This window comes from Thalassophryne amazonica, chromosome 7, assembly GCF_902500255.1.
Source record: "Thalassophryne amazonica chromosome 7, fThaAma1.1, whole genome shotgun sequence".
Taxonomy (NCBI): domain Eukaryota; kingdom Metazoa; phylum Chordata; class Actinopteri; order Batrachoidiformes; family Batrachoididae; genus Thalassophryne; species Thalassophryne amazonica.
Window position 1 is genome coordinate 119,923,034 of NC_047109.1, and position 26,582 is coordinate 119,949,615.

Sequence of the window (26,582 nt, forward strand, 5' to 3'; positions counted from 1 at the left end):
ATCGACAGGCATGAAAAAATTCACTCATGCGCACAAAGGTTCAAGGTTTGCTCATGCAAGCACACGTGATTCAAATCCATCAGGTTTTTGCAAAAAATAAAAAGGTCCGATACTTTTCTAACAGACCTTGTACACATAACGACGACAAGTCACGAATGCCACGAAGTACACATTCTTGGCCGCTGATCATGAATGTGATGATTCGGGGCAGAGGCGTCAGGTGTCCTCAGGAACTGCTGCAACCTGTTACCACGTTACGATTAATGGCACATGTTGGAGAATGATCAGGAACCATTACACACGGTCAAGAAAAGTGTTCCGCGTTGTTGCACGCAACAGTTCTGTCACGTTGTGAACGAGGTGAATTGTCTCCACTCACACACCCATATTCATCCAGCCGAATTCAGATCGCTCTAGTTTTTCAGAAGAACTTTGTGACTGCATGCATAGTTGGGCTCTGTGCCATGGAGTGGCGCAGAGAGGAGGAGGAGATGGACAGAGCCAGATGTGTGGCTTCATGCGGCTCTCATCGCGTGCATTTTCCCAAACATCAGGCACATGCAGCAGGTGAAACACCTGCAGGAGCGCGCTGAAGAGCACTGATATGAGACTTTTAGCCAACTTGGTGTCAGCAATCAAACTGAATGCGGTGCAGCAGGGTTTAATTGTGCGCGCGCTTCTTCCTCCGCCGGACTGGAGGAGGTGCAGAGATGTCTGGCTGCACGTGAGTCTCCTCTCGCTCCTCTGGTTGCTCAGACTCGTTCTCCCGCTCATCGGTTACAACAGTAGGTGGAACACCTGCAGGAGCGTCCTGAGGAGCTTCAGCAGGAACTGTGGAACGACATTTGGAGCCGAGTTTAATTGTGCGCACGTGACAAAAAACTGATTCGTCGTGGCGCGCAGTGAAATGTGACGCCGCATTACAAGTCGTGTCAAAACTTGACAGTTTCTGTGTCACTTCGTAATAATGCGTGACAGTTTGGGCTCCAAGAACCATCACAGGAACCACTATGAACATTGTCACGTTCTATTAAGGATCAATACTCAAGACGGATCAATATGCTCAGTTGCGACCTCCACGATGTGAGACGAAATGAGGGTGGTGTGTGACATTCGTGGAAGATTTTTTGACAGACAAAAACGTGCTCCACGAATATCAAGAATATCACACACCAACACGCACTATTAAGAAACATATTCAGAGGCGTTAAGTCACATTAAGAATGTCAGGAATGTGTCACGAATGACAGAAAAATTACATTCGTAACGCGTCTTGGTTATGTGTAAACGCACCTTAACATTGGTTTTGCACATTCTCTATTGTCGTCTTCTCTGTTTTTGTCAGAGCGTTACAGCGCCACATAACTACAGGCCTGGCGTATATACTACATTGTTAAACAAAGCCTTGAGGGAAAGAATTTGCCTCAAACATTTTTTGTAATTGAATTATTCGAATTACTCGATTAATCGTTTCAGCCCTAGTGATTGCTTAATAAATTTTTAATAAATTTGCAAAAATCTAAAAAGAAAAAAACTTTTTCACATGGTCATGATGGGGTGTTGTATGGAATTTTTTTAAACATATCTTTGTTATTCAAACTTTCATCATGTCATAGATTACAGTCTTTTGTTTTTTTCTTTTGTTTTCCATTTATGTATTTGAGTGTGAAGAACAGAAAATCGCATTCTATGCAATCAAAAACCTTTTCTGCATCCAGTGACACAATCAAACCCTTAGTATGTTTTTTTTTTTTGACACAGTTGAATGATATTAAGTATCCTACTAACATTATTACAGGAGTTCCGTCCAGTAATAAACCCTGTTTGATCATTGTTGATGATATGGGGAAGGATTTTTCCAGCCTTAAAGTCAAAGATTTAGATAGGAGCTTAAAGTAGGTGTTCAACAAGCTAATAGGATGGTAGGATGAACATTCATCCCCTGGTTTATCCTTCTTAAGAATCAAGCGAATGTTTGCTTCTGAAAGTGTTTTTGGAAGAGCTCCTGTTTCAAGAGAAGGATTAAACATATTCAATAATGGTTTCACCATCAGTGACCTAAATTGTTAGAAAAATTCTGAACCAAAGCCAATGGGACGATTGTAAAATACGGACAGCTTCAATTACTTCTTCTAATGTTATAGGTTTATTCAAATCTGATTTTTTGTTCAACACTAGGTTTGAGAAGAATTAAGTTAGAAAAAAGTTCTCCATCAGGTTTGGGGCCTCACCTGACTGTGCACTTGTGTATAGTTATTGATGAAATTCTGTAAAAACCTTATTTATACCGTTGCTGTCCATCTGAACGTGAGCAGAGGAGTCCTTAACATGAGATGTTTTGACAATCAGCTCTTTTTAATTAGCTCGTTTTTAGAACCTTAGACCTCAACAGTTTTTAGAAGAGGAACATAACCCTTTTATTTACTGTTAATTACATAATTTTTAATGTTAATTTACTGTCTTTATTTATAAAATGTTTAGGTTCTTGTTATCATAAACACAGTATTATTATTATTATTATTATTATTACTAGTATTACTGGTATTGGTGGTAGTAGTAGTAGTAGTAGTAGTATTTTATATTACTTCTCTTTTGTCATTTGATTTTTAAATGTACCACAATGGAAATAAGTGTTTTCACTTTCTTGTGCCATCCATGTATATTTAATGTATTTACAATTATATTATGTACCAGGATTCTAGATAAGACCATTTTAGTGCCAGGTAAATTATTTGAGGCTCATAAACTGGAGGCTCATAGCTTACACACGCCCCCAAAAGGTATAGGGTTTTATACCACTAAAACATTCTTGGCAAGAATTATTTTAACTAATTTTGGGTGGTTTTAGAGGCATTGAAAGCAAGAATAATAAACTAAAAATTATATTTATTTTGTAATATTTGTAAGGTCAAAGTTATTTTCTGCAAGTTTCTGTCAAAGTCTAAGTTAATACATTAAATAACTTTGAAAATGTTAAAAACACATTAATATGTAATATTTAATGGACATAGCATTAGCTGTCTTCAAAAATGACACACAGTAGTTTTTAATCAGTTTTTAAGCAGTTTTTCTGTGATCCTGACAACTTTTTTTTTAACAATTTGAGTGGGATTGCATTACTTTTTCTTTTAAAACAATATAACACCTGTCAAACCTGCTGTTTTAAATTAAAAACTTTCAGTTTTTCACTTTCCTCTTTCACTGATGTGCCCCTCCTCCTCTCTCTCTCTCTCTCTCTCTCTCTCTCTCTCTCTCTCTCTCTCTCTCTCTCTCTCTCTCTCTCTCTCTCTCTCTCTAAACTGGGAGCTTTTTGGAAACACGAAGCCTTTCAGCTGTAAAATAAACTGTATTTCTGCATGTATCTTCATGGCGGGGTTAATTTATTTATTTTTTGTTTTTCAGAGCAGAGCGGAGATGCTGTTTCCAGCTGCTCCTGTTCACAGCTCTGTGGCCACAGAATCGGTGACTCTCTGATCTCGGCTGTTTGAGATTTGATACGAAGAAAATGAGAAATATATTTCTTACTACTTTAATTATTTGTTTTAAAATTGCAAAACTATGATGCTATAAGCTTCAAATACGATTGATTTGGTACATTTTTGGCAACATTTCAGTTCATTTTTCAGAAATTCTGTGCTGGGAAGCACAGCCAATTTGAACCTGAGAGCCGGGTGGAAATTTGCAGTAGTGAGCGGGGCCGCCTGGGACGGCCCACTCTGTTATGTATTTATATTGAACTTACTAAATAAAATCACAAATACACATACACAACCTTTTAATATATAGATGATTTGCTGCCCCCTGCTGGAATGGCGTGTGAGTCCAGAATGTAAATATCAATGTCCATTGTTCAGTGTTGTTAGCTAATATATGTAGCGTCTCGAAAAATATTAATTATCAACGTTTGATTTTGGTGGCATTTATCCTTGACCCAAAATACATAAACATACCAAACAGCAAATGTGAGCTCTCCTCCGTTTGTCTGTGTCCAAATTGCATGCACTCTCATGCACTCATGCACATGCACACACACACGCACATAGAGCTTTTTGTCTTTTCTGCAATCTGTTGTAAGCAGGTGCTTTTAATTTGACAGAGATGGTGGCGGAAGATATTAAAGGCATTATACTTTTCACTTATGGTAACGGGAGCACAGCACTAAGTCATTCATGGTAACAGCAACATAACACTTAACTAAACTCACTAAACCAATTGAACTACAAAAAATCAATAACAATAAATCAATAATAAACAATCAGTAATAAACAATAAATCAATAACACTAACAACACCATTAAACTAACATGAACCACAATAACAGCATTTAAAACTCCCAAACGCCAAACTCCCATGGTGCATTGCAGTACAATGTCCATTGTTTATTGGTTAGCTAAAATAGCTAATTTCTCCAAAAAATATTTGTCCCATCTACTTTCCATTTTCGCAGCATTCATCATTGACCCAAAATACATGAACATACCAAACAGCAAATGTCCGCTTTCCCTGGTTTTGCTATGATCAAAGCCACACACGCACGTATGCACAGGTCTCTTGGCTATTATAATATAGATTTATGTTGTTGTATTCTGAGTGTGTTTCTGCTTAGAATCAAATTCATATTAACGCCTTAAGTTAATAACGTAACAGTAAGCGCTCGTCATCGTCGGCTTATTGAGTCAGTAACCGAATGTAACTGATCATATGATTGTCCAGATATTCTCTCAGATCATGGATTTGTCTGAACAACACCTCGGTGTGTAAGAGTCTATCTTAACTTATGATAATGTAAACATGTTTCTTCTAAATCTGTGTGGTTGGTTGTTTCTTCTGCGTAGAATCTCTGATGCCAGAAAATGCAAACACTGCTATTATCTTCATAACTCTGTAAGTTTTTTTTTATCTGATGATGATACTTCATAAAACTTTGAACCAATATCCCTCAGCGACTTTATTTTACATTGGACATAAGTTGATCAGCATCAGATAAAAGTGAAAAATTTCCCTCTTTGTAGAATTCATGACCTTTTGGTTGTGGCTGACTCAAATTGGTTCTTATGAACCTGGGTTGAAACACGTTTTTGTGCCTGTGTTCTGAGCCTTCGGTTGCTTTTGTCAGTCTTAGGTAGTGTGATGCTGCTTGGCTTCTCTCGACACACATCATTATGTATTGATATTAAACCGTCGTGTTGTTGGTTCTGAGCCTGCCTGTCTGTGTCTCATGGTTGGATTCTGCCCATCTGTGTCTGAGGTTAGTTTTCATTGGTGATCAGGAGTAACAGCTGGGTTTGGACACCCATCTTTCCACCCCCACCTCTCCCTCACTAACCAGCGGAAACTTCAACAGCTGTCATCTGCTTTCCCAGATGACCCAGCTCTCCCTCCAGCTGCCGTCCCAGCACCCTGCCCTCAGCCCAGGCTTGTTTAAAACCTAAACCCAGTTTGCTTATTTATTTCAGGGGCCTTCCAAAACCCCAGTTAACGGGATATTTAAACCTTTCACATACGTATAGGCTGAGTTCTGCCCTCAGCTGCAGGCCGAGTGTCCACGTCGGTCCCACTCGAGCAGCTCCAATATAACACCTAAGTACAAAAATAATCTAGTTTTTGGCCAGTTTTGTTTGTTGTAATATTATACTGATGTCTATCACTGACCTGTTTTATTTTTCTCTTTCAGTAACATCACCAAAGGTCATAAAGCTTCGAGAGGACCTGACAGACTATTCTGATCCACCTCGGGGCAAGAGCCCAGTAATCAGCAACAGCTTAGTTCCTGTCAAAGGCATCACAAACCTGGGTAACACCTGCTTCTTTAACGCTGTTATGCAGGTTGGTATTTCTGTGAGAAATATGAATTTTCTGTTTTGTTTTTTTGTTTTTTTGTGATCAAATTTTGTTATTGAAATCTGTATAATATACGTATATATGTATTCACATACATATACGTCGTTTTTTCCACCCCTGCTTCCTTTTCCACATAGTGAGTGCACACAGGAACTGTCATTTCTACATGTGCAGGGAGGTAACAATATTACAACCCCCCCACCCCCCGCCCTAAGGCGACTCCCCACGAACCCCCCAGGATCTCTTTGCCCAATAAAAGTATAACAGACCAAGGTGGGTCCTGCTGCGCTCTTTCTTTAACTAGAGTCACATGTTCGACTCCGTGCGTACGGGCGACAGACCCTCCAACAGGACAATTTCCAGAAAAGAACTGACCCACTGCTGCCAAGCCAGGGAGTGTGGCGGTTTGCACCTGAGGGTCAGCATCTTCTTGGTCCTTAGAATGGTCCTCTGCTGCAGGGACAAATTTAAAGAAGAATCGTCACTGAGCAGAAGTAAAGTCGGGGAGACTAGAATCCTGATCTTAAGAATGTCACTTAGAGTGAGAGATATCTCCTTACAGAGTCTAACTACACCAGGGCACTGCCAGTAAACACGTAAGAATGACCCCTGGGCATCGAGTGGGCAAAGATCGCAATTTGGAGATGCCATGATCTTCATAGAATAACGCCTCCTAGGGGTGAGCTACATCCTGATAGTGTATTAATTGATGGTTGGAGTTTTTGGATGAACCACTGAGATTCTTCCTCACTGTCTCCCAGCAAATCTCTCTGTCATTTACCACATTTATATCTCTATTCCAGATACCCTCGACTGGTACGGGGTTCATGGGGTCCAGAAATGAACCTGTGAAGTTTAGAAACTATCACCCATGTTTGTCCTACTGGAAAAAGTAACTTGCGTAGTGGGTGTGAGGGGCGAGCTGCTCCCCACGCGACACCGTGCGCTCACATAGCTGATCTTAGTTGCATATAGAAGAAAAAGGATGAACCTGGAAGGTCAAACTCAGTTTGCAAATCATTAAAAGCTTGTAAACCATGGACACTATAAAGATGTTTTAGAACATTCACTTCCTTATTTTTCCAATGTGAAAATCAAAAGGAAATATTACCAATAAGAAGTGTAAAATTATTGAAAATTGGTGTGTGATCACACCACTTAGAATCTGTGCCAACAGGCTTCATTGCAACACCATTTTAATTATTGCTGTTCGGGCTAGAAGTGAATTTGGAAGATTTGACCAACACTCAGAATCCTTCTCTATTTGATTGTATATACCTTGGAAGTTTTTTTTTTTGACACTTTAATTTTTATTCAAGTTTTATAATACAAAACGAACAAGGCAACTAAAATAAATAAATAAATAAAAGGAAAGCAGTAAAACGGTGCCGGTTGCAAGTGTCCCATATATATAGGGTGTGCCAAAATACTACATCATACATTAAGGAAGTCCTCTGTCCATGTGCGTTTTCCAGGTCATTTCCATGGTGGCATATATGTTCCATTTCCTCCATTTGTCTTCAGAAACATCCTCTTGCAGCCTGAGAATATAAGTCATTTTTTTCCATATTGTATATTTATTTCTCCAGTGATGGTCAGCCACTGTCATAGCGGAGGGGTATCCATCTGGCAGCACTTGCTTGTTATAGCTTTTTTACAGGCAATCAATAATATCTTAGACAAGTACCTGTCATTAGTATGGACAGATTCCATCAAGTATCCAAGGTACATGGTTTTAATATCCCTTGGTATTTTATAACCCAGTATTTTTCCCATAACAGAATTCACATTATTCCAAAAACCTTCAAATTTTTGACATTCCCAAAATACATGGGTATGATGTGGATTCTCATTCCCACACATTCTCCAACATGGAAGATGGACCTGAGATTGTTTACTTTTAATTTTGGGGTGATAAAAACTCTAGTCAGGTTTTTCCACCCAAACTCTCTCCATAGTCTAGAATTTGTTGTTGTACACTGAGTTTCACATATATCCCTCCATTCATCCAATGTTATTTCAGTTTTTATCTCTTTCTCCCATTTAGATTTGATATAGATGGTTGATGTTGTGTTTTCTCTTAAGGTTTTATGCAGTGCTGAGATTTCCTTGAATTGTATCCCCTTGTATGTTTTAATCACCCAGTATAACAAGCCATACGATGACCGAGGACTTTGTATTTCCATCCATCCATTTATTCCGCTTTATCAGGAGTCAAGTCGGAAGAAATCATTTTTTCCTAGTTGGTAATGCTTTTTCAATTCCTGAAAACTGATTAGATTGCCATCCTTTATTATAGTACATATTGCAGTTATTCCCCTTTTTCCCCAGTTTTTAAATCCTTGATCATGTATACCCGGTGTAAATCCACTGTCATATGCAACCCAATTCAACAGCTTTACTTCCTTTTCCAATTTGTCCTGTTTAATTTTCTCAGACCAAATCTCCAAAGTATGGGACACTATAGGATCAAGTGAGTGCTGTAGCGTTTTTGTAAGTTTATTATTTCCAAGAAGCGTCTGAACTGGGAAATCTCCCACTTTTGTCTCAATATCTTTCCATTTAGCAGAATAATTTGGATCACACCACTTAATTACTACTCTGATCTGACCTGCATAGTAGTAGTCCCTCAGATTAGGGAGTGCCATTCCACCCTGTTCCTTACAATTGTAAGTAAGTCCCTTCGGCTGCTCCCTTGTTTGCACTTGGGGTCGCCACAGCAAATCCAAGGTGGATCTGCATGTTGAATTGGCACAGGTTTTACGCCGGATGCCCTTCCTGACACAGCTCCACATTACATGGAGACATGTGGCAGGGGTGGGATTTGAACCCAGAACCTTCTGCACTGAAACCAAGTGCGTTAACCACTTGGCCACCACCCCTGCTTTTCCTTAGACAATTGTAGTGTTGAATATTTGGTTCTTGGTTTTTTTTTTTACCATTCCAGACAAATTTAGAGATGATCTTATCCCAGTATTTGAACTGCTCTGGTGGAACGTTTACTGGTAACGACTGGAAAAGGTATAGTAGTCAGGGGCGCATGTTTATTTTTATAGTTGAAATTTTTGAATTGAGATCTAAGGTAAGAGTTGACCATCTATTTAAATCCTGCCTAATATGAAGATTGATTTGATCATAATTAATTTTATACAAGTTGTTAAGATTTCTAGTTAGAATTACACCAAGATATTTTATACATTTTAAATCCCATTTCAATGTAAACATAGTCTTAATTTCCTCAGATGGAGTATAGTTAAATGATAGTATCTGGGTTTTAGTCACATTAAATTTATACCCTGGATGTTTGGAAAAAGTATTAATTAAATTAATCATTGGGATGAGAGTTTGGTTTGGGTTCTCTAGATATAGTATTACATCATTTGCAAATAAACTTATGATATGTTGTCCTCCTTTTACTTGTATTCCTCTCACTTCCTCATCCTGTCGTACAGCCTGTGCCAAAGGTTCAATATAGAGTGCAAAGAGGAGAGGTGAGAGGCAGCAGCCTTGGCGTGCTCCCCTCTTAAGTGCTATTTGTTTTGATAGGCTACCGTTAATTTTTATCCGAGCTGTGGGGTTTTGATAAATAGACTTAATACATTTAATTGCTTCTTCATTAAAACCAAATCTTTCAAGTACTGCATATAAAAAACTCCAATTTACACTACCAAACACCTTTTCGGCATCCAAACTGAACATTTTTTATTGTTACATATAGAATGGATTATGTGTACGGTTCTTCTGATACTGTCTTGAGTTTTGCGCCCTGAGATGAAGCCAGTTTGATCCTCATCAATCAAGTGTACCATTATTTTTCATATCGTTTAGCCAATATAGATGTATAGATTTTGTAGTCGACATTAAGCACGGATATTGGTCTATAATTACTCCAATATTCTAGGTCTTTCTCCTCCTTTGGGGTCACAGAAATGATTGCCTCATTCCATGAAATTGGAATCTGACCCTCCTTAAGAGTAAAACTGAATGAGGACTCAAGTATGGGGACTAACTCCTCCTTAAAGCACTTATACCCCCCTGATGGAAACCCATCACTCCCTCGACACTTGTTAGTCTTGAGTCTTGATATAGCTTTTGATATCTCTTCTGGGGTTATAGGTGCTATAAGGTCACAATTTTGTTCGGTTCCAATTGTCTGTAGATTTAAAGAGTTAAGAAATGATGTTTTTTCAGCTTTGCTAGAGGAAGATGGTTGACTATACAGTTTTTTGTAGTATTGCCTGAATGTTTCCTCTATTGCATCATGGGTATATTGTACGTCATTTGTAGAATGATTCCTAATCTTATATATTGTATTTACAGTTTGTTGTTTTCTGAGCCACCTTGCTAATAATCTAGTTGCCTTTGGACCCTGTTCGTAATAGTTCTGTTTCAAGAACCTGAGTTTTTCTCCACCTCTCCATTCAAAACCTCTCCTGTTTCCTCTTTTATACACTTGATTTCTTCAAAGAATTGAGGGTAGTTTGATATCTTAATTCTACATTTTTTAAAATTTTCTACCAAATTTAAATTAGAGGCCCTTCTCATTTTATTTTGTTTTAAAGTTATAGCTATCAATTTACCTCTAAGTGCAGCTTTGAGAGCATCCCAGAAAATGACTGGGTTAATGTCTTCTGTGTCATTTTTCTCTACATATTACTTTATTTCTTTTTTAATTTGCTCTTTTATTTCTTTTTTTATTCAAAATACCCACATTTAATCTCCAGGTAGTGTTTTTCCGTCTATTATTTAGGTTTAAATTCAAATGAATGGCACAATGATCTGAAACGTCTACAACCCCAACTTTACACTGGGTTACTCTGTGGATGTCCAACTTATTGATTAACATATAGTCAATTCTTGAATGTGTATTATGTGTCATTGAATAATGTGTGCATTTTTTATCCAGAGGATTTAGTTCCCTCCACACATCCACCATTTCTTGATCCCTCATAAATCCATCCATCCATCTATCCATCCATTGTTCTCCTGGGAGATTTCAACGCCCACGTGGGCGGAGACAGTGAAACCTGGAGGGGGGTGATCGGGAAGCACGGCTTCCCCGATCTGAACCCGAGTGGTGTTCAGTTGTTGGACTTCTGTGCTGGTCACAGTTTGTCCATCACGAACACCATGTTCGAACACAAGGGTGTCCATAAGTGCAAGTGGCACTAGGACAACCTGAGCCGGAGGTCGATGATCGACTTTGTAGTCGTATCATTTGACCTTCGGCCACATGTCTCGGACACCCGAGTGAAGAGAGGGGCTGAGCTGTCGACCGATCACCACCTGGTGGTGAGTTGGATCCGCTGGAAGGGGAGGAAGCTGGTCAGACCTGGCAGGCCCAAACGTATCGTGAGGGTCCGCTGGGAATGACTGGTGGAACCCTCTGTCAGCGAGGTCTTCAACTCCCACCTCTGGGAGAGCTTCTCCCAGATCTCGGGGGAGGTTGGAGACATGGAGTCCGAGTGGACCATGTTCTCCACCTCCATTGTCGATGCGGCCGCTTGTAGCTGTGGTCACAAGGTCTCTGGTGCCTGTCGCGGCGGCAATCCCCGAACCTGGTGGTGGACGCCGGAAGAAAGGGATGCCGTCAAGCTGAAGAAGGAGTCCTACTTGTCTTTGTTGGTAGGTGGGACCCCGGAGGCAGCTGACAGGTACCGGCAGGCCAAGCATGCCGCAGCCCGTGCGGTCGCAGAGGCAAAAACTCGGGTCTGGGAGGAGTTCGGGGAGGCCATGGAGGACTATCGGTCGGCCTCGAAGAAATTCTGGCAAACCGTCCGACGCCTCAGGAGGCAGAAGCAGCTCTCCGCCAGCACTGTCTACTGTGCGGGTGAGAAGCTGTTGACCCTGACTGGGGATGTTGTCGGACGATGGAAGGAATACTTCGAGGATCTCCTCAATCCCATCATCACCTCTTCCGAAGAGGAAGCAGAGACTGGAGACTCAGAGGCAGGCTCATCCATTACCCAGGCCGAAGTCACCGAGGTGGTTAGAAGGGTCCTCGGTGGCAAGGCTCCTGGGGTGGATGAAATCCGTCCTGAGTACCTTAAGTCTCTGGATGTTGTGGGACTCTCTTGGCTGACACACCTCCGCAACATCGCGTGGCGGTCGGGGACAGTGCCTCTGGATTGGCAGACTGGGGTGGCGGTCCCTCTGTTGAAGAAGGGGGACCGGAGGGTGTGTTCCAACTACAGGGGGATCACACTCCTCAGCCTCCCCGGTAAGGTCTATTCCAGAGTACTGGAGAGGTGAATTCAACCAATAGTCAAACCTCAGATTCAGGAGGAGCTGTGTGGTTTTCGTCCTGGTCGCGGCACACTGGACCAGCACTACACCCTCCATCGGGTGCTCGAGGGTTCATGGGAGTTCGCCAAACTGGTCCACATGTGCTTTGTGGATCTGGAGAAAGCGTTCGACCGTGTCCCTCGGGGCACCCTGTGTGGGGTGCTCCGGGAGTACGGGGTCCTCCGGGAGTACGGGGTCCGGGGTCCTTTGCTAAGGGCTATCCGGTCTCTGTATGACCGCAGCAGGAGCTTGGTTTGCATTGCCAGTAGTAAGTCAAACCTGTTTCCAGTGCATGTTGCTCTCCGCCAGGGCTGCCCTTTGTCACCGGTTCTGTTCATTATTTTTATGGACAGAATTTCTAGGTGCAGCCAGGGTGTAGAGGGGGTCTGGTTTGGGAACCACAGAATCTCGTCTCTGCTGTTTGCGGACGATGTGGTTCTGTTGGCTTCGTCAAATCATGACCTTCAGCGTGCACTGGGGCAGTTTGCAGCCGAGTGTGAAGCATCCGGGATGAAAATCAGCACCTCCAAATCCGAGGCCATGGTTCTCGACCGGAAAAAGGTGCCTTGCCCTCTTCAGGTCGGTGGAGTGTCCTTGCCTCAATTGGAGGAGTTTAAGTATCTCGGGGTCTTGTTCACGAGTGAAGGACGGATGGAGCGTGAGATCGATAGATGGATCGGTGCAGCATCTGCAGTGATGCGGTCGCTGTATCGGACCATTGTGGTGAAGAGAGAGCAGAGTAGGGGGCAAAGCTCTCGACTTACCGATCGATCTACATTCCGATCCTCACCTATGGTCATGAGATTTGGCTCATGACCGAAAGAACGAGATTGCTAGTACAAGCGGCCAGAGTCGAGCCGCTGCTCCTCCACGTCGAAAGGAGCCAGTTGATGTGGCTCGGGCATCTTTTCCAGATGCCCCCGGATGCCTCACTTGAGAGGTGTTCCGGGCATGTCCCATCGGGAGGAAACCCTGGGGAAGACCCAGGACACGCTGGAGGGACTACGTCTCTCAGCTGGCTTGGGAACGCCTTGGGGTTCCCCTGGAGGAGCTGGGGGGAGGTGTGTGTAGATCGGGAGGTCTGGGCGGCTTTGCTTGAGCTGCTGCCCCCGCGACTCGACTCCGGATAAAGCGGAAGAAAATGGATGGATGGGTGGCATTCAGAGTTAACGGAATTATTCATAAGTATAGCTGCTCTCTCTTTTTTTGCATGTACTGTACTATATCTTTCTAAAGCCAGATTTCTACCATTTTTTGTGTTCCTCCTGAGAGAGATGTGTTTCCTGTAAAAATATAAACGCAACACTTTTGGTTTTGCTCCCATTTTGTATGAGATTAACTCAACGATCTAAAACTTTTTCCACATACACAATATCACCATTTCCCTCAAATACTGTGCACAAACCAGTCTAAATCTGTGATATTGAGCACTTCTCCTTTGCTGAGATAATCCATCCCACCTCACAGGTGTGCCATATCAAGATGCTGATTAGACACCATGATTAGTGCACAGGTGTGCCTTAGACTGCCCACAATAAAAGGCCACTCTGAAAGGTGCAGTTTTGTTTTATTGGGGGGGATACCAGTCAGTATCTGGTGTGATCACCATTTGCCTCATGCAGTGCAACACATCTTTTTCGCATCATCCGTGAAGAGAACACCTCTCCAACGTGCCAAACGGCAGCAAATGTGAGCATTTGCCCACTCAAATCGGTTACAACGACGAACTGGAGTCGGGTCGAGACCCCGATGAGGACGACGAGCATGCAGATGAGCTTCCCTGAGACAGTTTCTGACAGTTTGTGCAGAAATTCTTTGGTTATGCAAACCGATTGTTCCAGTAGCTGTCCGAGTGGATGGTCTCAGATGATCTTGGAGGTGAACATGCTGGATGTGGAGGTCCTGGGCTGGTGTGGTTACACGTGGTCTGCGGTTGTGAGGCTGGTTGGATGTACTGCCAAATTCTCTGAAACACCTTTGAAGATGGTTTATGGTAGAGAAATGAACATTCAATACACGAGCAACAGCTCTGGTTGACATTCCTGCTGTCAGCATGCCAATTGCACGCTCCCTCAAATCTTGCGACATCTGTGGCATTGTGCTGTGTGATAAAACTGCACCTTTCAGAGTGGCCTTTTATTGTGGGCAGTCTAAGGCACACCTGTGCACTAATCATGGTGTCTAATCAGCATCTTGATATGGCACACCTGTGAGGTGGGATGGATTATCTCAGCAAAGGAGAAGTGCTCACTATCACAGATTCAGACTGGTTTGTGAACAATATTTGAGAGAAATGGTAATATTGTATATGTGGAAAAAGTTTTAGATCTTTGAGTTCATCTCATACAAAATGGGAGCAAAACCAAAAGTGTTGCGTTTATATTTTTGTTGAGTGTATGATACTGGCATTCAGTTTCCTCATCTTTAGTATGACTTTGCCTCTCTTAATCGGATTATTCATCCTGTTGACATTCATTGAGACCAAGGTTAGATTATTCATTATTCATCAAGATTTTGCACTCAGTTTGACATCTCGCAACCATAGCAACCAACATAAACTCTGAGAACATATAATTATAACAAGGGGACCCCGTGAGGTCCACTTGGGCTTCTAACAGACCACTCACTCACTGAGCAACACAAACGTGCCCAACGATCAAACCTGACATTGAAGACAGCCAAAAATAGAAACTCTATTTTCTCCTCATCCTCTCATCTGTTGTATCCAGTGTAATTCAGTTCGACTCCCTCTGTTCCGCTCTCAATGTTATATACTCTGCCATGTTGATGCTGCCCGCAGCCTCTCCTCCAGCTCCGCTGGGTCTCCGGTCCTCTACCTCACATCCCCCTCCTCTTCAGCTCCTCCGCCGCCGCCTGTGCGCTCTCGTACGTCGTAACGTCGTTGTCCCAGTGAATTCTGATTTTGGTCAGGGGACTCTGGAAACAAATCCCTCTCCGTTTCAAAGCCTTTTTCACGCTGATGTATTCCTTCTGCCTCTTAAGCACCTCCGCAGCATAATCGTGGTCAAAGAACAGCTGTTTATCCTGATATAGGACTTTTCTCTCCCATGCTGCCTTTAATACCTTCTCTTTGGTCGTGTCTTGGAAGAAGTTGACCACCAGTGAGGGCGGGGGTTTGTCAGCTTCAGGCCTGGGCAGGAGTGCTCTGTGTGCTTGCCGGATATTCAGAGCCAAGTCCAACGGGAGCGAGAGCTCTCTCTTCAGCAGATCTCCGATAAACTGAAGTACAGAGTTTCCGTCTGCACCATTTTTTAGACCGAAAATATGAATATAATTCCGACGACTTCTAAGTCGGTCAGTTTTCCCTGTAGGATCCGCTGCTGTTGCAGTGACTGTATTAATGCATCTTTTGCAGCTGTGTTCCAGCTCTCCATCTTCACAATTCTCTGTTCGGCCTCCTTGAGTCTCTTTGTATGTTTTGCTACCTTATTTGTTGTTTCAGCAAGTTTTACAATGTCTCTTTTGGATTTTTTGAGTTCTTCTTTTAATTCTCTCAATGTTTTCATTAAATGCAGCAATATCAGCTTTAAATTCCATCCTGCTGTGAGCCTGCGCTGCCATCTTTTTAGCATCCCCCTAGTGGCCTCCTACCTTGGAAGTTTTTAATTGCAGTTGATGACGTAGAGAGGAAAAATTTCAACTCCAAGATATTTAAAACTTTTCACTACTGGTATATGAGAGGGCAAGGGAACTTGAAGTGCATCTTAATTTAAATACATTAGCGCTGACTTTTTCCAATTCATTTTGTATCTAGAGAGAGAGCTGAATATATCAAAAGAGGAAAAGAGATGTGGTTTTAAGGAACCAGCACTGCCTACATAAAGAAGGATATCATCAGCTCACTCACTCATCTTTAACCACTTTTCTGGGTTCAGGTCACAGGGGGCAACAGCTCCAGCAGGGGACCCCAGACTTCCCTTTCCCGGAACACATTAATCACCTCTGACTTGGGGATCCCGAGGCGTTCCCAGCTCAGTGTGGAGATATAATCTCTCCACCTAGTCCTGGGTCTCCTCCCAGATGGACGTGCCTGGAACACCTCCCTAGGGAGGCACCCAGATGCCCGACCCACCTCAGCTGACTCCTTTCAACGTGAAGGAGCAGCGGCTCTACTCCAAGCTCCCCACGGATGACCGAACTTCTCACCCTATCTCTAAGGGAGACACCAGCCACCCTCCTAAGGAAGCCCATTTCAACTGCTTGTACCAGCGCTCTAGTTCTTTCGGTCATGACCCAACCCTCATGACCATAGGTCAGAGTAGGAAGGAAGATTGACCAGTAGATTGAGAGCTTGGCCTTTTGGCTCAGTTCCTTTTTCATCACAACAGTACAGTAGAGTGAATGCAACACCGCCCCTGCTGCACCGATTCTCCAGCCAATCTCACACTACATTGTCCCCTCACTCATGAACAAGACCCCGAGGTACTTGAACTCCTTCACTTGGGGCAAGACCATATTCCCTACCCGGAGTAGGCAGTCCATCGGTTTCCTGCTGACAGCCATGGCCTCAAATTTAGAGGTGCTGGATAAAAGGACAAACTATTCAAAACATCTCTGGCTGAAATATGTTAAAATACTAAGGGCGACACAGAGAAATGTGTCAGCTGCCCATGAAAAACCCTGATAATACATTATCCCACTATTGTGATCGACCATAAAAAACACCTTTTCAGATGCTTTTCCATGAACATTTAAAAAAATAACAATTGATCATTTCAAAGGGGTACTAATGGCACATAATTTACATATTTTCATGTCTGGGAAAAATGTGGGATTAAATGGGTTAATAATGTGAAGTAATAAGGAGGTGACTGGTAGTAAGATACACTGGGTCACCAGAAACTTTTTCAAGGCATCATTCAGGAAGAAACCAACAGTCTATAAGGGAAATAAGGCCTGAAGATGTATAATGGAACCAGTTTGTAACAGTTTATTACTAGATTGTAGAATTCTAATATCAAAAAGAAATAAAGAAAAACAGATGCTTGCATTTATGTGTTGACATGAAATGTGATAACTGCAATGTAGAAATGACTGTTTCTACTGTTTATCTGTTTATACTGATAAACCTTTATCTTATTTAATCTGGGATCATGCACATATTCAAATTAAGGTATGGTGGGCAGCCATTGATAAAATATTCACCTGCGATATCCAAGTACAGCCTTCAAGTTATTTTACAGATATATTTACCCGCTTAGCTTAAAACATTTCTCTCTGCTCAGCTGTCAGTCAGTCAGTCAGTCTCCTGCTCGAGCATCAGATAACATTCCAAAACAGACTTCTGCTGCTCAAATTTGCGCCCTGGCAGGTACCTCTTCATATTGGAAACTGGGCAGAGCAGATGTGGCCTGTGCAGACCATTGCTGAGGGATTTGTGTATAAAACCTTAATCATGTTAATAAATTGCATACCTAGCCCAGATTTGTCCAACGTGGTACAAAGATATTCCCATTCCAACCAGTCAAATGCTTTTTCAGTATCCTGTGACAAAACGGCATGAATAATGTGTAACAGGCGACGCACATTATCAGATGCTAGGCGAGTTCTAATAAAACCAGTTTGGGGCTTCTGGTTCTGAGTTAAACATGGAGACATTGTAGGAAAGGAAAGCAGTTCCTCAATAAACGTTGAGAAATTGCCCCATATGCCCAAAACCTGAGATAAATGCAGAGGCAGAGGACTTGAAGATAATATATCAGGGGCTTATAATATGCCAAGAAGCAAATCGAAATCGAGGAAGGCTGGGAACACCAAAGTTCACGGAAATGAAGACCACGAGCAAGTTAAGCTAACATCGGAGCTAGCGGAGGAGCTACCGCCTGAAATAGAGCAAGTACCGGAGAAAATGTCAGATTTGGATGCGGTTCTGCGAGAGATAGAGTTCAGACGTGAGACAACAGAGGGTCTCAACAGCATCAGGGAAAACCTTAGACTGAAGAATGCAGGATTGATGAAGCATTAAGAAGAATTGGGGACACAGAGGAGCATGTATTAAGCAACGAGGAAGTAACACAAGCTTATCAAACTTCACAGAAAGCTGGAGGAGAGACAGATCGATCAAGAAGGAGGGGCCAAAGGGAAAATGTGCTCTTGCATGGAGCTAAAGAAGGGGCTGAAATTGGAGCAGAATCAATGAGTGCTTTTGTGGCGCAAAAGAAAGTAAAGCTTAATCTGCCACTCACATATCAGCTCAGCGTGGAGAGAGCCCACAGATCGCTGGGACCCCGCCCACCCAACGACATACCACCAAGATTGATAGTAGTGAAATTATGAAGCTACAAATACAAAGAGGACATAATCAAGAAGGCTTGGGAGAAAAAGGCTTTCTCTTAGAAGGACAAAGAGTGTATATTGATCATGATTACGCACCTGAAGTGATGAAGAAAAGAGAGGAATACACAGAGGCAAAGAGTTTTAAGAGAGAATAAAATCAGGTTCCAGATGTCCTTTCCGGCAACGTTTCGTGTTTTCTACAAGGGAGAAACCCGTCTATACAACTCTACAGCAGAGGCGACCAAAGACATGGTGGATAGAGGTTTTCGGGTGTCAAACCAGCAGAAGACCCAATGGAGAAGATGCAGCGACGAATGTGGCACTCGGTTCAGAGATCAGGCAGCTAGGACCAGAGTCAGTCCTCCGGACGGGGATACAAGGAGAAGCTACAGGCTTTTAGAAGAACCACAGAGGTACTCCAAGAATAAGCCTAAACTACCTCAGGTAACTAGCAGAAGATGAGTGAAGACAATGTCAAACTTTTACTTCTTTGAGACTACTCATGGATTTGATTGCTTTAATATTTAACTGGAAGACAGGGCCGAAAAAGGTCACTAGGGCCCCCTACTAGCCAGGGGCTATCCCTCAGAGCTGGACTTTAGATCGGAAAGGGTTCAAGACTTTATGACCTCAGGTTTGGAAGTCATCTGTGCTCTTTCTGATTTTGGTTCTAATTATGGTTCACAAACTTTGTTTGTTTTAGGATATGGTGTGGAAACACGGATAATAATACACAATATTCTAAAGTAAATGACATCACAAAGTAGTCTGTTGAAAGTAGCCTCTTGTAAGAGAAGAATGGTAGAGAAGAATGACTCTTTACAAGAGTCAAGACAGAAGTCAGACCACCAGAGCAAACATTTTAGCTGAGGAAGCTTCTGCGATTTGAAGCGAAAGGTCGTCACGTCAGGCAACACAGTCCAGTCAAAGATTCAAGCTTCTCTACTATACGGTAGTGTTCAGAATAATAGTAGTGCTATGTGACTGAACACTTGTTTTCTTTTCTACTTTTTTTTTTTACTAATAACCCAATTTCATAGCCTTAAGAGTGTGCATATCATGAATGCTTGGTCTTGTTGGATTTGTGAGAATCAATCAATCAATTTTATTTATATAGCGCCAAATCACAACAAACAGTTGCCCCAAGGCGCTTTATATTGTAAGGCAAGGCCATACAATAATTATGTAAAACCCCAACGGTCAAAACGACCCCCTGTGAGCAAGCACTTGGCGACAGTGGGAAGGAAAAACTCCCTTTTAACAGGAAGAAACCTGTGTCCTCTACAGCCTGTATGGGATTGTTGAACACAGTGGCTCGATGAGGGGGGGCCACTACGCTGCATACGTTAAAGTCCACGCTCCGCAGAGGAGAACGGATCAGCGCCAGAGAAACATGTCAGGTCAGACCCAGAGCTGCTTTTGTTGTTTTTTTTTTTGTTTTTTTTAAAGTCATTTTATATTGTTCTTGTTGCTTTGTGTTTTTCTGGAGTTCATGAAGATAATTTCTGCAGTGAATGTGTAACCTGCAGTGTAATACTCTTCAGCTGTGAATAAGTTGTGCAGTCAAGACTTTATATGCAGTAAAACCCGCATATAATGGATTCAGGTGGACCAGTGAATTTTGTCTGTTATTGAAATCCATTAGATTCAATTCAATTCAATTTTATTTATATAGCGCCAAATCACAACAAACAGTCGCCCCAAGGCGCTTTATATTGTAAGGCAAAGCCATACAATAATTACAGAAAAACCCCAACGGTCAAAACGACCCCCTGTGAGCAAGCACTTCACAGCATGTCCTGGGTCTTCCCCAGGGCATCCGGAAAAGATGCCCGAGTCACCTCAGCTGGCTCCTTTTCACGTGGAGGAGCAGCGGCTCAATGCTGAGCTCCTCCCGAGTGACGGAGCTCCTCACCCTATCTCTAAGGGAGCGCCAGCCACCCTGTGGAGGAAACTCATCTCGGCTGCTTGTACTCACGATCTCGTTCTTTCAGTCAATCAATCAATCAATCAACTTTTTTTTTATATAGCGCCAAATCACAACAAACAGTTGCCCCAAGGCGCTTTATATTGTAAGGCAAGGCCATACAACAATCATGAAAAACCCCAACGGTCAAAACGACCCCCTGTGAGCAAGCACTTGGCAACAGTGGGAAGGAAAAACTCCCTCTTAACAGGAAGAAACCTCCAGCAGAACCAGGCTCAGGGAGGGGCAGTCTTCTGCTGAGACTGGTTGGGGCTGAGGGAAAGAACCAGGAAAAAGACATGCTGTGGAGGGGAGCAGAGATCGATCACTAATGATTAAATGCGGAGTGATGCATACAGAGCAAAAAGAGAAAGAAACAGTGCATCATGGGAACCCCCCCACAGTCTACGTCTAAAGCAGCATAACAAAGGGATAGTCCAGGGTCACCCGATCCAGCCCTAACTATAAGCCTTAGCGAAAAGGAAAGTTTTAAGCCTAATCTTAAAAGTAGAGAGGGTATCTGTCTCCCTGATCTGAATTGGGAGCTGGTTCCACAGGAGAGGAGCCTGAAAGCTGAAGGCTCTGCCTCCCATTCTACTCTTACAAACCCTAGGAACTACACGTAAGCCTGCAGTCTGAGAGCGAAGCGCTCTATTAGGGTGATATGGTACTACGAGGTCCCTGAGATAAGATGGGACCTGATTATTCAAAACCTTATAAGTAAGAAGAAGAATTTTAAATTCTATTCTAGAATTAACAGGAAGCCATGAAGAGAGGCCAACACGGGTGAGATATGCTCTCTCCTGCTAGTCCCCGTCAGTACTCTAGCTGCAGCATTTTGAATTAACTGAAGGCTTTTTAGGGAACTTTTAGGACAACCTGATAATAAAGAATTACAATAGTCCAGCCTAGAGGAAATAAATGCATGAATTAGTTTTTCAGCATCACTCTGAGACAAGACCTTTCTGATTTTAGAGATATTGCGTAAATGCAAAAAAGCAGTCCTACATATTTGTTTAATATGCGCTTTGAATGACATATCCTGATCAAAAATGACTCCAAGATTTCTCACAGTATTACTAGAGGTCAGGGAAATGCCATCCAGAGTAAAGATCTGGTTAGACACCATGCTTCTAAGATTTGTGGGGCCAAGTACAATAACTTCAGTTTTATCTGAGTTTAAAAGCAGGAAATTAGAGGTCATCCATGTCTTTATGTCTGTAAGACAATCCTGCAGTTTAGCTAATTGGTGTGTGTCCTCTGGCTTCATGGATAGATAAAGCTGGGTATCATCTGCGTAACAATGAAAATTTAAGCAATACCGTCTAATAATACTGCCTAAGGGAAGCATGTATAAAGTGAATAAAATTGGTCCTAGCACAGAACCTTGTGGAACTCCATAATTAACTTTAGTCTGTGAAGAAGATTCCCCATTTACATGAACAAACTGTAATCTATTAGACAAATATGATTCAAACCACCGCAGCGCAGTGCCTTTAATACCTATGACATGCTCTAATCTCTGTAATAAAATTTTATGGTCAACAGTATCAAAAGCAGCACTGAGGTCCAACAGAACAAGCACAGAGATAAGTCCACTGTCCGAAGCCATAAGAAGATCATTTGTAACCTTCACTAATGCTGTTTCTGTACTATGATGAATTCTAAAACCTGACTGAACCTCTTCAAATAGACCATTCCTCTGCAGGTGATCAGTTAGCTGTTTTACAACTACCCTCTCAAGAATCTTTGAGAGAAAAGGAAGGTTGGAGATTGGCCTATAATTAGCTAAGATAGCTGGGTCAAGTGATGGCTTTTTAAGTAATGGTTTAATTACTGCCACCTTAAAGGCCTGTGGTACATAGCCAACTAACAAAGATAAGTTGATCATATTTAAGATTGACGCATTAAATAATGGTAGGACTTCCTTGAGCAGCCTGGCAGGAATGGGGTCCAATAAACATGCCGATGGTTTGGACGAAGCAACCAATGAAAATAACTCAGACAGAAGAACCGGAGAGAAAGAGTCTAACCAAATACCGGCATCACTGAAAGCAGCCAAGGATAACGATACATCTTTGGGATGGTTATGAGTAATTTTTTCTCTAATAGTCAAAATTTTGTTAGCAAAGAAAGTCATGAAGTCATTACTAGTTAAAGTTAATGGAATACTCAGCTCAATAGAGCTCTGACTCTTTGTCAGCTTAGCTACAGTGCTGAAAAGAAACCTGAGGTTATTCTTATATATTTTCTTCAATTAGTGATGAGTAGAAAGATGTCCTAGCTTTACGGAGGGCTTTTTTATAGAGCAACAAACTCTTTTTCCAGGCTAAGTGAAGATCTTCTAAATTAGTGAGACGCCATTTCCTCTCCAACTTACGGGTTATCTGCTTTAAGCTACGAGTTTGTGAGTTATACCACGGAGTCAGACACTTCTGATTTAAAGCTCTCTTTTTCAGAGGAGCTACAGCATCCAAAGTTGTCTTCAAAGAGGATGTAAAACTATTGACGAGATACTCTAACTCCCTTACAGAGTTTAGGTAGCTACTCTGCTCTGTGTTGGTATATGACATTAGAGAACATAACGAAGGAATCATATCCTTAAACCTAGTTACAGCGCTTTCTGAAAGACTTCTAGTGTAATGAAACTTATTCCCCACTGCAGGGTAGTCCATCAGGGTAAATGTAAATGTTATTAAAAAATGATCAGACAGAAGGGAGTTTTCAGGGAATACTGTTAAGTCTTCTATTTCCATACCATAAGTCAGAACAAGATCTAAGATATGATTAAAGTGGTGGGTGGACTCATTTACTTTTTGAGCAAAGCCGATAGAGTCTAATAATAGATTAAATGCAGTGTTGAGGCTGTCATTCTCAGCATCTGTGTGGATATTAAAATCGCCCACTATAATTATCTTATCTGAGCTAAGCACTAAGTCAGACAAAAGGTCTGAAAATTCACAGAGAAACTCACAGTAACGACCAGGTGGACGATAGATAATAACAAATAAAACTGGTTTTTGGGACTTCCAATTTGGATGGACAAGACTAAGAGACAAGCTTTCAAATGAATTAAAGCTCTGTCTGGGTTTTTTAATTAATAAGCTGGAATATACGGCCCGTGCTACGAGCATTCTGACAGTTAGTGTGACTCGGGGGTGTTGACTCATTTAAACTAACATATTCATCCTGCTGTAACCAGGTTTCTGTTAGGCAGAATAAATCAATACGTTGATCAATTATTATATCATTTACCAACAGGGACTTAGAAGAGAGAGACCTAATGTTTAATAGACCACATTTAACTGTTTTAGTCTGTGGTGCAATTGAAGGTGCTATATTATTTTTTCTTTTTGAATTTTTATGCTTAAATAGATTTTTGCTGGTTATTGGTGGTCTGGGAGCAGGCACCGTCTCTACGGGGATGGGGTAACGAGGGGATGGCAGGGGGAGAGAAGCTGCAGAGAGGTGTATAAGACCACAGCTCTGCCTCCTGGTCCCAACGCTGGACAGTCACAGTTTGGAGGATCCAAGAAAATTGGCCAGATTTCTAGAAATGAGAACTGCTCCATCTAAAGTGGGATGGATGCCGTCTCTCCTAACAAGACCAGGTTTTCCCCAGAAGCTTTGCCAATTATCAATGAAGCCCACCTCATTTTTTGGACACCACTCAGACAGCCAGCAATTCAAGGAGAACATGCGGCTAAACGTCACTCCCGGTCCGATTGGGGAGGGGCCCAGAGAAAACAACAGAGTCCGACATTGTTTTTGCAAAGTTACACACCGATTTAATGTTAATTTTAGTGACCTCCGATTGGCGTAACCGAGTGTCATTACTGCTGACGTGAATTACAATCTTACCAAATTTACGCTTAGCCTTAGCCAGCAATTTCAAATGTCCTTCGATGTTGCCTGCTCTGGCCCCCGGAAGACAATTGACAATGGTTGCTGGTGTCGCTAACTTCACATTTCTCAAAACAGAGTCGCCAATAACCAGAGTTTGATCCTCGGCGAGTGTATCGTCGAGTGGGGAAAAACGGTTAGAGATGTGAACGGGTTGACGGTGTACACGGGGCTTCTGTTTAGGGCTACGCTTCCTCCTCACAGTCACCCAGTCAGCCTGCTTTCCCGACTGCCCGGGATCTGCCAGGGGGGAACTAGCGGCGGCTAAGCTACCTTGGTCCGCACCGACTACAGGGGCCTGGCTAGCTGTAGAATTTTCCACGGTGCGAAGCCGAGTCTCCAATTCGCCCAGCCTGGCCTCCAAAGCTACGAATAAGCTGCACTTATTACAAGTACCGTTACTGCTAAAGGAGGCCGAGGAATAACTAAACATTTCACACCCAGAGCAGAAAAGTGCGGGTGAGACAGGAGAAGCCGCCATGCTAAATCGGCTAAGAGCTAGTAGCTACTCAACCTAGCGGATTCCTAAAAACACACGAAGTGAATAATGTGTAAATAATTTAAAGGTGATTCAGCAGAAGGAGTGCCCCAATCAAGGCACCAAACAGGCCATGAAGCAGCACAGGCAATGCACGACAACAGCGAACGCACGACAACGGTGCTAAAATAAAATAAAAATCAATTAAACACGCTGTGGAGCAGCACAGATAACGCACGACAACAGTGCTAAAAGAGAAAAAAATAAAATAAAATAAAATAAAAAAAATAAAAACGAAAGCGTTAGCAAGCTAGTTAGCTTGTCAACGCTGATGAAAGTTAGCTGATAAAAGTGCTACGTCGCGATGTTTCGACCGTTAGAGGTCTTCCTTAGGCGTTGGAGCACAGTAAAAAAGTAAAAAAAAAGTAAAAAAGTCTTGAAAAAGAGTGTTAATTCAAGTCCAAAGCAGCAGGTAGCAGTCTCTGTGTAAACAGTCCCAACAGAGAGCCAAAATTCTGATGCCAACACGTCAAGCACAGGATGCTTCTACTACATATGCCTCTGCTTTTGTAAAATATGCCATTTTGTTATTTGTAAAAAACACGGATGTCTTCACGGACATCTTCAACATGTCGCTGAGAGAAGCTGTTTTCCCGAGGTGCCTCAAAGCCACCACCATCATCCCGGTCCCAACGACGTCGTCTCCCTCTTGCTACAATGACTACCGCCCGGTTGCACTCACTCCCATCATTATGAAGTGCTTCGAGCGGCAAGTCATGGACCACATCAGATCTGCCCTCCCCCCACACTGGATCACTACCAGTTTGCATATCGGTCCAGCCACTCGACAACGATGCCATCTCCACTGCCCTTCACTCAGTCCTCACTCACCTGGAGACCAAGGACTCACACATCACAATGCTGTTCATCGACTTCAGCTCAGCATTCAATACAATCATCCCCCAGCAGCATCCACAAACTAGTCCAGCTGGGACTCAACACCTCCCTGTGCAACTGGCTGCTGGACTTTCTGACGGGGAGACCACAGGCAGTTCGGGTCGGCAGTGGCACCTCCAGCACCATCACGCTGAAGACAGGTGCCCCCAAGGATGTGTGCTGAGTCCCCTCCTCTTCACTCTGCTGACCCACGACTACAAACCTACATCCAGCTCCAGCCTCTTCATCAAGTTCGCAGACGACACGACTGTGGTGGGTCTCATCAACAACAATGATGAGACAAGCTACAGGAGTGAGGTGAGCCACCTGGTGAACGGACAACAACCTCCACCTGAATGTGGAGAAGACGAAGGAGATTGTCATGGACTTCAGGAGAGAGCCCGCTCAGCATGCTCCACTAATCATCAGTGGTGCTGAAGTGGAGCGGGTGAGCAGCACAAAGTCCCTGGGTGTACACATCTCCCAAGACCTGTCCTGGAACATCAACACCACATATCTGGCCAAAAAAGCCCAACAGCGACTCTACTTTCTGCGGAAACTGAGGAAAGCAAGAGCCCCGACCCCCATCGTGTACTCCTTCTACAGGGGTACCATCGAGAGCATCCTGACCAGCAGCATCACTGTGTGGTACGGTGCCTGCACCATATCCTGCTGCAAGACCCTGCAGCGCACTGTGAAAGCAGCTGGGAAGATCATCGGTGTTCCTCTCCCCTCTTTGCTGGACATCTACCACATCCGCCTCACCTGCAAAGCCACCAGGATCTCAGGTGACCCCACCCACCCAACTCACAGTCCTTTCAGCCTGCTGCTGTCGGGGAGGAGACTGCAGAGTCTCTGGGCCAAAACCAGCAGGGT

General features: G+C 42.9%; 1 protein-coding gene across 1 annotated transcript in view; it reads left to right on the plus strand.

Annotated features, from left to right (window-relative positions):
• Positions 1-26,582, plus strand: part of usp45 (ubiquitin specific peptidase 45) — a 215,536-nt gene that overhangs the window by 39,936 nt on the left and 149,018 nt on the right. The window contains exon 6 of the mRNA XM_034175426.1: positions 5,675-5,826. Within this exon, the coding sequence (XP_034031317.1) occupies positions 5,675-5,826 (152 nt within the window). The remainder of the gene's footprint in view (positions 1-5,674; positions 5,827-26,582) is intronic.